The sequence below is a fragment of the Erythranthe guttata genome, chromosome 2 (genome assembly GCF_056151865.1).
Source record: "Erythranthe guttata isolate IM_541 chromosome 2, IM_541, whole genome shotgun sequence".
NCBI lineage: Eukaryota > Viridiplantae > Streptophyta > Magnoliopsida > Lamiales > Phrymaceae > Erythranthe > Erythranthe guttata.
Genome location: NC_142534.1, coordinates 17013694 through 17025591, shown reverse-complemented (window position 1 = coordinate 17025591; position 11898 = coordinate 17013694). Strand labels below are relative to the sequence as shown.

Sequence of the window (11898 nt, the reverse complement as noted above, 5' to 3'; positions counted from 1 at the left end):
TTGTGAGTATTATTAACTTATCCTTCAACAACTCTAACACCTATCTATATATACTCTATAACTTCCATTGCACATTAATTTAATTAGTAGACACAAAATCAGTTCCATAATAAATTTACAAAAGTACTACACCATGAATTTCCCACGTGACAAAGAACAATACGTGCTAGGTGACGCCGTCGGCGCGTCGGAGAACGCCGTAACTTACCGGGGAAAACACAAAAATCCGGCCACCGGAGGTGAGATTCCGGTGGGAATCAAGATCTTCGACACGAATCAAATCGAAGACATCTATTTCTTCCACGACGAAGTCAACAAAGCTAAAACCTGCTGCGACCACGACAACATGGTCAAAATCCACTGCTCCTTCTTCGCCGACGAGGAGTACTTCTGGATAATCACGGAGCCCTTGCCGGGGCCCACCATCCGGTCAACGATCAAGTCAACTTTCCGGCAAGGCCTGCCTGAGGGTACCGTCTTTTTTATCCTGAAAGAAACCCTAAAGGCTTTGGACTACATGCACGGCAAGAACGTGGTTCATCAGAAAATCGGCGCCGGCTCGGTAATATTCCCCCGCAAGGAATATTCCGGCGGCATCAAAATTGTGCCCCGTTTGCTTTTGTACGGTTCGGATGGTGAGGAATTGGATTTTCTGCCGGAGTGGGCGGCGGCGAAAGATTCTGGGAAGGCGGGAAGTAAGAGCGCTGACGTGTGGATGTTCGGTTTGCTGGCGGTGGAATTGTTCTACGGTGAGATTCCGGCGGATGATATCGTGTCGTCGAAAAATAAGAAGAGGGATAATATTGGGAAATTAATTGGAAAAATATTCGGGTGTTTTAATGTGGCGGCAAAGAGGACGAAGAAGATGCCGGAGGAGCTGAGGGAGGTTGTGGCGGCATGTCTTTCCGGTGAGGCGGAGCGGCGGCCCACGGCGAGCCAGTTGATGGGTTACCGGTTGTTCCAGAAGGATTTTCCCAATAGGGCTACTATTTAATTAGTTGTTTATTTTTATTTATTGGGTAAATTACGGCCATCATGAGGTATGGTCACCCCTCATGTTTGGATAATTATAATTACTCATCAATTATGAATTTTTTACACGTCCACCTTTATGATGTCAAATTCAGCATAATCTTGTAGATTTCGTGAAATGTATTCGTTTAGATAAACTGAAGTAGACTGCAATATGACGAATAATTAGATTAGTTGGCAGGGTCATCCCTTTTTTGTTTTTTTGGCATATTATACTTAATGACATAATATAAATAAATATTTATTAATATAAACTTCATTATCAATAAAATATCGAAAATACTTATGTATATCTAAATATTTTTTTTTTGTAAAGCAAATATTAGAGACGCAATAATAATTTTTCGAATAGAATAAAGATTTTAACTTGTATATTTTTAACCTAAGTTTTAAAAATTATAAATGGAAATATGTTTTTGAATAGAAGAATAATTTTTGTTTAAAAAAGAATAGAAAAATATTTTTTTACATACAAACGAGTAAGTATATATATATAAGACTATAAAAATATTGGGTTCCTAGGAATTTGGGCCCTGGGCGTGGGCCCTAATTGCCCCACTCCAGGGCGGCCCTGTTAGTTGGTAGTTAGTTAATCAAATCTACCTCGTATTAAATAATGAACAAATCAAATACACTTATATTGTTATGATTTATGATGGAAATAGATCATACTATATTTTTCTAAATATTAAAAAATAAAGCAAGTAAGGATATGTATAAATATATATCTAAAAATATATGGGGTTATTTTACATAACTCCTAGCCACTAAATAAACTAGGGATAAACCCAAGCCCAAATCATCATTTGACATACTCCCCTGGAGAAGGGAAAGTACCTTATATGCAATTTCCGGCCAAACTGCATTCAGCATTTCTGGTACTATATTTATCATTCTCGCTGATTTATTTATTATTATTATTTTTTTTTATTTTTTTTATAAATAATAATAAACCTCTTTGTTAAATTTATATATATATATATATATTTTTTTTAAATAAAAAAAAAAATTAATTAATTTAATTTTTTTAATTTTTTTAATTTTCAAAATAATATGTTTGCTGTACTGAAAATAACTACATGTAACTATAGTACCTATAGTAATTCGTAGTTATATTCGTTATTTTTTCCCATATTTTTAGTCGATCAATTGTATACACACACGAATACTGGCTTATACAAAAGAAATTCATAAACCCCAATAAAAATTTACAAATGTCAATATTTTATTATAAATCACCTCAGAACCAAAAAAAAATAAAAAATTGAAAATACACAAATATATGCATATATAACTACATGTTACTATATATGTATATTAATGTATAGTAATGTATTATAATTTGTCAAACACTGCTTCACATGTGACTTCAACCAAATTTTTGACACCTTCAAGGAGAGGATCAATGGCTTTCATAAGCTGCAAGCTGCAATTGAAAAATTAAAACAAAAAAAAAATTACTTAGTTGCAAATCAACAAAATTTGAAGAAACATCAAAACACTCAAAAATCAACAAACACTAAGAGATCGAGAGATAGAGAGAGGTTATTGCTGGGAAATGCTACAAATTTTAAATCAAGCATATAGTGAATATAATCCTCAAACCCCCTCGCCTTCTGCCAAAACCCTAGGCGCCGCTACTAACCACCCACAGTTTCGCGCACCCATAAATGCAAAAAATTATAGAAATAAATCTGTAAACATAAAAATAAACAAAATTACCATCAAAATATAGATCTCGACGAGAGAAATCCAATGGTGGGTAGCCCATCAAATTTCGACTGGTGGAACACAAAGAACACCTCCGGCAAGACCATCGTCGTCGAATGAAAAAAAATTACAGAAACAGATTTGCGTTCCAAACTGAATGAATCACCACCAAAAGAAAGAGCCCGACGAGAGGAATCCAACTGTAGTTAAACCATCGAATTCCGACCACCGGAGAGAGAGTTATGGCTCCGGGAAGCAATTTCACTGGTGGGAGGTTTGTGGAGGCGGGATTTTGAATCTAGGAGAAGAAGAGAGACCGAAATGTGAGTGTCTAGGGTTTAAAACTGATTTTAAAAGGGTATTATAGGTACTTCAGAGGGGCCCAGGGGGTATGTCAAAATATTTTCGAAATTAGGGGGATTTCCCTTAGAGTGTAATCCACTTAGTAGTTAGATCTATATAATTTGGGAATGAGGGGTTCTACAAAATAATCCCAAATATAATATATGGAGTCCCACATCAATTTGGAAAAAGTTTGAGATAAACTAAATGTGAGGTTATTAACTTATTATGCATGAATTGAATTCATATATTCATTAATAAACCCAACATATAATATTGATAAATATTGTTAACAATGCAACAATAAAAATCAAACCTACGTACTCATAATTAAACGCAACTGTACGTGCATGTAGCCAACTTTGTAGCATCACACCCAACTGAAATCAACTTTTTCTTTTATATATATATATATATATATATATATATATATATATATATATATATATATATATATAACCCTACAAGAATATATACATATACACATGTATATATATAGTTCGCCGGCCGTCATGTACCGGAAGGATATGGTAATAGACGCAGTAATTTACAGAGAGAGAGATTTCTATAACTCTGTCCTAGAAGAAATCGAAGACCATGAAAACTTGATGAACGTTGACCGTTCGAAATGGTCGTGGGCTGATAATTTGTGGTTAATCATGCCCCCGCTGCCTGGAAAATCTATAAGGTGTGCGCTCCGGTCTAGTTTCAGAAACGGGCTGCTCGGAAGTTCGGACGTCGCTTTCATCCTCAGCGGAACCCTAAAAGGGTTGGACCACATGCACCGGGTGAAGAACGCCGTTCATCCCAACGTCGGAGCCGACTGCATCTTCATCGACGGCCAACGCGTCGTCAGGCTCGCTACCCGTTCGCTTTCGTATTGCACCTGCGATTACGTACACCTCACGTGCCATGTGGACTTTTACGTTGAAACGTCCAAGTGCGGCGGCGCGTGCGGTTATCCGGACTGGGCAAACCCACCGGAACTATTGACGAAGAAGAACGGAGAGGGGCAAAAGAGTAATAATAAAGCTACTGATGTGTGGATGTTCGGATTGCTGGCCGTGGAACTGTTTTACGGCCGGATTCCAGCGGATTTCCGATTGTGGGATATTGATGCAAGAAAAAAATACAAGGAGAAGAAGAAGAGAAATAGGTTGTGGTCGTGTTTGAGGAGAGAGAGGGAGGAGGAGGAGATGCCGGAGGAGCAGGTGGCGGCGTGTCTTTCCAACGACCCGAGAAAGAGTGATAATAATAAATTTTTGAAGAAAGGGGAAAAAGAAAGATGGATAATAGTGAATTTTTTAAGGCTTCAGACTCAGAAGTTGGCGCTAATCAACGAGTGGAAATTATTCAAGAAATTGTAGACGAACATCCGCCGACGAATATTTTTCGTGGCTGGGAAAACAAATTTTGAAGAAAACTTCGAAAATCAGGGCAGTTCTACAAAAGGAGTACGACTGTGTGACACCCTATTGAAAAATAAAATTTTCCACTCGATGTAATAACACGTAGTCACCTACATTCTGCTCCGCTGTAACAATCGTTTCATTGGAACTTCTTCCCGAAAGTCTATTAGGGAACCCAGTTTCCACAATAGAACTCTCAGCAGCATGACCAACTTCGACGTTTCCTTGAATTTGTTGTGATGAGTCGAAGGTAAGTCGATTATCTACCTCAGTGTCATTTTCTTGAATTCCAGTTGATTGATTTTGTGATGAATCTAAGGTACGTCGATTACTAACCCCGAACGAGTCTGGGAATGAGCCGCATGTCACGGACTTGTTCCCTTAACAACGAACCGTGCGGCCTTAGTTCATTTTCGCCCCACTTTTATTGCTTAAGTGCTTGGATGTTGGATTTGTTGGATCTTTTGTTGGATGATTACACATGAGGACCCTACCTCTATTTATACTAGACCACCTCCTTAATGGACGGTGGAGATCTATTTGATCTAACGGTTGGGAGTTGTTCACTAGAACACTTCAAAGAATTCCTACAAAATATCTACAAGGGAGGGTTCTAGAATATTTTCTAGAATTCCAAGAATCTCTACTTCTCTATATATTTGGGCCACTTGGGCCTAACCCTATTTGGGTTAAGTTTTGGGCTTCCTTAACCTCCCAACCCAAGGGTAACTGGCAAAGGATTGGGCCAAAATTGGCAGGTCGTGACATCCTCCCCCGCCTAATCCGGCGACGTCCTCGTTGCCTCGAACAAGTGAAGACGATCTTGAAATTGCCACAAGTCTTCCTTAGTCTCCCTCGTTGCCTCGGACTCGGGTAATCCCTTCCATTTGATGAGGTATTGAATACTCGGGAACACCCCAACGTCGCTTCAGCTGTCGGCCGAGCACTTCCTCAATCTTCTTATCATATGACTTAGTCATAATGGGTGGTGCTCGGTGTGACTCTCCTCGGCTCGGGTCTTCCTTGTCTTCGTGATAAGGTTTCAACATACTCACATGGAAGACCGGGTGAATTTTCAAAGAGCTTGGAAGTTCTAGGCGATAAGATACTTGGGGTGTCTAAGGTCCGAGAGGCATTGTACTTCTCGGACCAAAACGATTGAAGATCAACCAATAGAAACGTGCCACGCAGGATAACTACAAAACCCATAAAAAAAGTACGACACATGGTTATAACTAAAATTACATAAATACCCTTAAACTTAAAACTTAATTAAAAACTAATAATTATAATCAATAACTAGTAACTAAGATTTGATTAGATATATAAATAATAATTATAATAAAATCATAACCTAATTGTATGTTAAATCTTTCTTTAAGAAATAACAATTTATATCTGTCTATTCATACTACTGTAAGCCCTAATCATCTTTCTTTCTTCTGTGTTTCTCCACCTCTCTCATTCATCATCAACGGTTTTTCTTTCATCTTTTTGTTTGCATTCTAGATAAAAGATATATATAACTCAAATAGGAAAAATTGCATTCAGTCATAACAATAAGAGTTCATATGTGTTTGTTCAGCTTAACGTCTTCTTCTTGAAGGCGTTGTGGAGATTAAGGGTTCAATTTGTCCTGAACCAAAACCAAAATTCAATAAGCTATGTTCCATGTAACCCATTAATGTTTTTCTTTTGCTAAATTAATAAAATAAAATTTAGTTACAAATCAGAAAAAAAAAATATATTACTTCAAAATTTAACCCATGTATCACTTCCAGCAGAAAAAGTTTGAAGCCGAGCTCCTTCACAGTTATTGAAACCATTCGATGAGTGTGAGGGTGGAGGCAGCGGCAGTAAACGACAATTCGACAGGGTAAGAGTGAGGATAGGCTGTTTCTCCGCCACTAGTGATTGGACCGAAGAACTGTGTGGTGTTGTGGAAGAAAAGTGTGTGATTTGGGAATAAGGATGAGAATTTTCAATAATTTTTCATTTTGGTCAGAATTTAATTAATGACTTAAGGGTAATACTGTATCGTACTAGGTTGTACTTAAAATCAACGATAATAATTATTTAATTAATATTTTTCACGCACCAGATTCAATCGTTTAGGTCCGAGAAGTACAATACCTCTCGGACCCTAGACAACCCCAAGATACTTTACCGACTTTGGCGATCACCAGGAATGGTCATTCGTATCTCCGCACAAGACCCTTGTGCATGCTCCGCAACGCCTTGAACTGTTGGGGCAATCGTTTCACCATCACTTGGGCCCCAACGTCGAATTCCCGTGGTCGTCTTTTGTCGTCCGCCCATTTCTCCATTCGTCGCCAAGCCTTCTCAAGGCACGCCCGGGCTAAGTCGGCTTGCTCCTCCCACGACTTAGCCATCTTCAATGCTCCGGGACTCCTTCCGTCGGTTGTCGTAGCCAAAGTGTGTGGCGTAAGCGGTTGTTGTCCCGTTGCAAGCTCGAATGGACTCCTCCCCGTGGCTTCACTCCGTTGCAAGTTGCAAGAAAATCGAGCCACGTCAAGGAGCTTCGCCCAATCTTTTTGATTGGCTCCCACGAAGTGCCGTAAGTAGCACTCGAGTAGGGAAAACTTGGGGGTTTGGGGGTGAAAACTTGTCGAGAAGCAAAGTTCGGACCCCAAAAGCTTGAAAAGTTCCGTCCATAATCGCCCGTGAAGCGTGGGTCTCGATCGCTTATGATGCTCCTCGGTAGTCTCCAATACTTGACGATGTTTTTGAAAAAGAACCGGGCTGCCTCCGCCGCGGTGCAATCCCTCGGGCAAGCTATGAACGTCCCGTACTTTGAAAAGCGATCTATCACTACCATGATAGATCCGGACCCATCGGACGTCGATAAGGCACTTATGAAGTCCATTGAGATTGACTCCCATGATCGTTCGGGGATTGGGAGTGGTTTAAGTAACCTGCCGGCTGCTTATTCTCCACCTTGTCTTGTTGGCACACAAGACAAGTCTTCACGTACGCATCGACACTGTCCCCATGTGAAGCCAAAAGTAGGCCGTTTCGAGCAACGCCATTGTCCGCCTTTGGCCCAGATGTCCCGCCCACTTGGTGTCGTGGCATTTTTTTATGAGGTCCTTCCTCAAGCTGCCCCACTTCGAAACGAAGAGTCGCTGTCCCTTCGTGTAGAGCAGGTCGTCCTCTACCCAAAATTGCCTCGTCTTTCCCTCCTTAACTAGTCGGATTAGCTCATTGGCCATTGGATCATGTTCGAGCCTTTCTCGGATCATGTCGGCCAAGTTTCCCCTGGTTGAGCTAATAGCTGCGAGTTCGGCCTTCTTACTTAAGGCGTCGGCCACAACGTTTGCCTTCCTCGGTTTGTACTCCAAAACGTAGTCGAACTCCGCTAAAAAGTCCTGCCACCGTGCTTGTTTTGGCGAGAGCTTCTTCTGCGTCTGGAAGTAACTCGTGGCAACGTTGTCTGTCTTGACCACAAACGGTGCTCCTAATAAATAATGCCGCCACACTCGAAGGCAATGGATGATGGCGGTCATCTCCTTCTCTTGAACCGTGTAGCGCCACTCCGTCTCGTTGAGCTTTCGGTTCTCAAAGGTGATCAGATGTCCCTCATCAAGACCAAATATGGATCATCTACACCGTAATGAATGTGCCTGGGTTGATTGAAACTTCGGAGAAACCAAGTTTGAAAACTTGCAGCGAAAAAATAACTTCCAACCATGTAACACCAGTTGCAAACAATTAACCTAAGTTGTAACAGTTAAGTTGTGGAAACAGTATTCAGTTACAACTATAATTCTTGTGTTAACACAGTTATAAACTACTTAAAGCAAATAAATGAACACAAGGAATTAATGTGGTTCAGACACAAATGTGCCCTACATCCACGTGGACCTGCAAACACGATTTCACTAGTTCAGATTTACAGTGTACATTAATAGGACTTATTAAAAACACTAAAGACTCCCTCTTTATGTAATATGCCGTTCTTTTACACAACTCGAACTTCGTGTTTCTTCCAACAGCAGCTCCACCCGCGTGCCTTGAACTTTCTTCAAGTCTGAACTCCCTTCAGAAAACGCGGCTGATCTCCCTTGAGATCTATACACCAAATATGTATATGTTGGCACAGTGCAACGATGGCACAGTCCTGCTCCGCAGAACGCCTTGGCAAAACTTCGATGCTATGAAGAGGTTTTTCTCCCAAATAATGCCCACGGTTCTTGTATGTCTTGGAGGCTTATATAGCCACGAAAATAAGCCCTAAGACTTAACTTGAGCCCCAAGAAATCTATTTAACTAGGTAATAGAATCCTAGTTGATTTCTACTTCTATTCTAGATAAGTACAAAAGATACCTAACTAGAATAATATACATGGAAATAAATCTAAGTCCTAATAGAAGTATTATAAGAATAGGACTCTAATAAATTCCAAAATAAATATGGAAAACAAATCTTTGCCAATCTTTTAATTCCAAAACTTGGCGGATTTTCTCGATCTTCAATAGTCGGAAATATGGTGCCAACAGAGGATCTTGTATTAGCTCGATATTATATGCGGTTTGAAGTGTAATGTATTTATGTACATGTATGTATCTACAATTGCTATCAGGATCAGGTACTATATCAACAACAAGTTGATGAAGAAAAAAGTCAAACAATACGCACAGCAGATCGAAGTCTCTGCACAAAACCGCAACAAAGTCCTCAAGGATTTCTCGAGGGTTCTTGATAAACAGGTTCGTAATTAAAATACTGCAATAAAATCGTATTAACAAAAAAAGTCGAAAAAGAAAAATAAACAGCAGATTATTTTCCCTTTTTCATGATAAGCAGATTGAAAGAACACTCCTGTTTTTACATAACTATTGTAATTTCATTTTATTTATTTTTGTAGTTAATTTTGATTTCGTTTCGCAGGATCCTGTCATCGAGTCTATCAGAGCTGCACTTATTCCAGAGGAGGAATTGCCCGACAAATCGGACGATGATGACATGGACGATAGATACAACTTCATGTCTCTACTTCTAAACCTGATTAGTACGTATTTATACATGGTGAATACTTATATTATAGTCCCGACAGCAGATAGCTACTCACTGAGCCTCGGAGCTGCACCGACTCTATGTGGGGCCGTAATCGCACTACAACAAAAATGTCCTTTAGAGACATTGAAAAGTGCCCTAATACCTACAATTTTGGGGCACTTATACTTATTAGGGCAAATAAAATAAATGCCGCGTAGTTGTGTGTCGCAATAGCTCATGGGGCACTTATTATATGTCCCTATAGAATTTTCTTTTCAAGACACTTAAATATGTCCCGATAGACTATTTTGAGGCACATATATATATCCCATAAGGTTGTTACTATTTTTGCTACGAACCTTTTTGAGACATTTACAATAATCTTGAGACATTTGTATATGTCACTACAATATTTATTGGGACATTTATAATTGTCAATATATATATATTATTTCTTAATTGAATAATAAAAAAAATATAAATTAAAACAAAAAAAATTTACAATAATTATCAATCATCATAATTTCATTTGGATTCGGTCATGAAAGTTTACAAATATTACAATGAACTTCAACATTTGATAACAACTTCTTGATTAAAAACTATGCCTATGTTTCTACAAAATTATAGAGGATAGCTTATTTAACTAATCATTCTAATATTCCAATACTAAAAACTCAAAATGCATGATTTTGCTCCATCACATGTTTGACTGCATCACCAATAAAATCCATCATCAAAGCAACCTACAAGTGCAAAAATACACATTAATTAATAACAAGAAAATAAGTTGTAAAATTCAAATTGAATAGCATACTTGTATCCTAGTTACAGTAAAAATGTGGATCGAGGCATAAACGAATGGAAAATATACGAGAGAACTATACGCAAAACAAAATTGAATTTAGATTCAACATACTCAATACAATCACTAGCAATGATCAACTATTAGCTCCAAATACTCGTAACATGTTTTCTTTTATGTAATAGTAGTAGGAATAAATAGTAATCACCAATAGCTTGGAGGCACATTACAAAAATGACTAACACAAGCTGCACAAAATACACACTGGCCACTAACTTAAGCTTGTTCTATGTTTGAGAACAACTAAGTGCTCTTTCTAAATGGTATTATTAAACATAGCTCTCGTTTATCCATCAAAATATATCTAGTAGATGTGCATAAAATTCTAACAGTAGGACTCAAGCTAGTTCTAGAAAAAAAAACATTCTGTTAAAAGGTTCAATTAGTATTACTATTTAAAAAGGTTAAAACATATACACGTACGTAAGTGGAAGATTTTAGATTACTAATCAACAGCTCAAATGGTCAGAACTCACCTTAAGCAAATCTCACTAAGCGAATATCAATTGACTACATACTACATGGAATATTCATCTACATCCAATCAAAGCTATAATAAACTAAACATAAAAAACAATTTTGACAATGCCTTAAAATTGAGCAAGTTAGAATAAGCCATCTACCTAGTGACTTCTAGCCTCAAAATAGAAAAATAGTATGTGCTCATTTTCGACCTATCAAAAGTGGCACCTAATAATGTGAATGAATTAAAAGGATGGAAAAGAGTTAAATCGTATAAGCACTAAAATAAATAAACAAACAAAAAACAAGACTTTAGCTTGGAATTAGACAAAAGCCCTCTTAAAAATATAACATACCACTATTGCGACTATAATATTCACACAATGCTTGAACGGCCTCATCTGTTTTGCAAGCATATCAGCATGAACACTGCAAAAAGAAACAATCGATTTTACATTGTATACTTTAGATCATATAAAGAGAACCGTTTCTTATTTCTAGGTTACCATATATACAATACTTTTGCCCGTTAAATTAAACCAAATTAACATAAAAACGAGAATCACATGAGAACAAATTATTGTTGTTCAATGGCAGCAAACAATGAATGAAAAAAGTTGATTTATATACTATTTTTTTTTCCTTCTTCAACATGAACGAATAAAATATTGCTTACCATATAAATATTGCTCCATTATAATTGAAACCTATAAAATTTCATCTTCTTCATGTTATGAAATTTCTTCTTTTCTCACACAATTCTCCAATCTCAAATCGTACACTCACAAGGGCGGTCAAGAGAAACATAAACCAACATATCCCTAATTCTAATTTCACATCACATACATGTAGCGTTTTAATAATTAAAAAATTAGGGGTTTAGGGATTTGGATTAAATTATTAGGATGGAAAAATTCACAAAGATTGATGAGTGTAGTGAGAATCAATTACCACAAAGACGAAAAAAATTGTCTTGAAAAAAAAAAGAATTGACTGAATTACATCGAACCGTATGTTCTTCTCCTCCTTCCGTGTTGATCCGCGTTGTTGAAAAAAGA

At 37.8% G+C, this 11898-nt stretch overlaps 1 protein-coding gene across 1 annotated transcript; it reads left to right on the top strand.

The window, feature by feature from the left end:
* The first annotated feature begins 133 nt into the window (after window positions 1-133).
* Window positions 134-994, top strand: LOC105963985 (serine/threonine-protein kinase BLUS1). Its single transcript, XM_012988484.2, has one exon. The coding sequence runs from the start codon at window positions 134-136 to the stop codon at window positions 992-994; it is 861 nt and encodes a 286-aa protein (XP_012843938.2).
* Window positions 995-11898: the final 10904 nt, after the last annotated feature.

What these genes read in the sequence shown, in the direction of transcription:
- LOC105963985 (XM_012988484.2), top strand. Translation starts at nt 134, where the DNA reads ATGAATTTCCCACGTGACAAAGAACAATACGTGCTAGGTGACGCCGTC.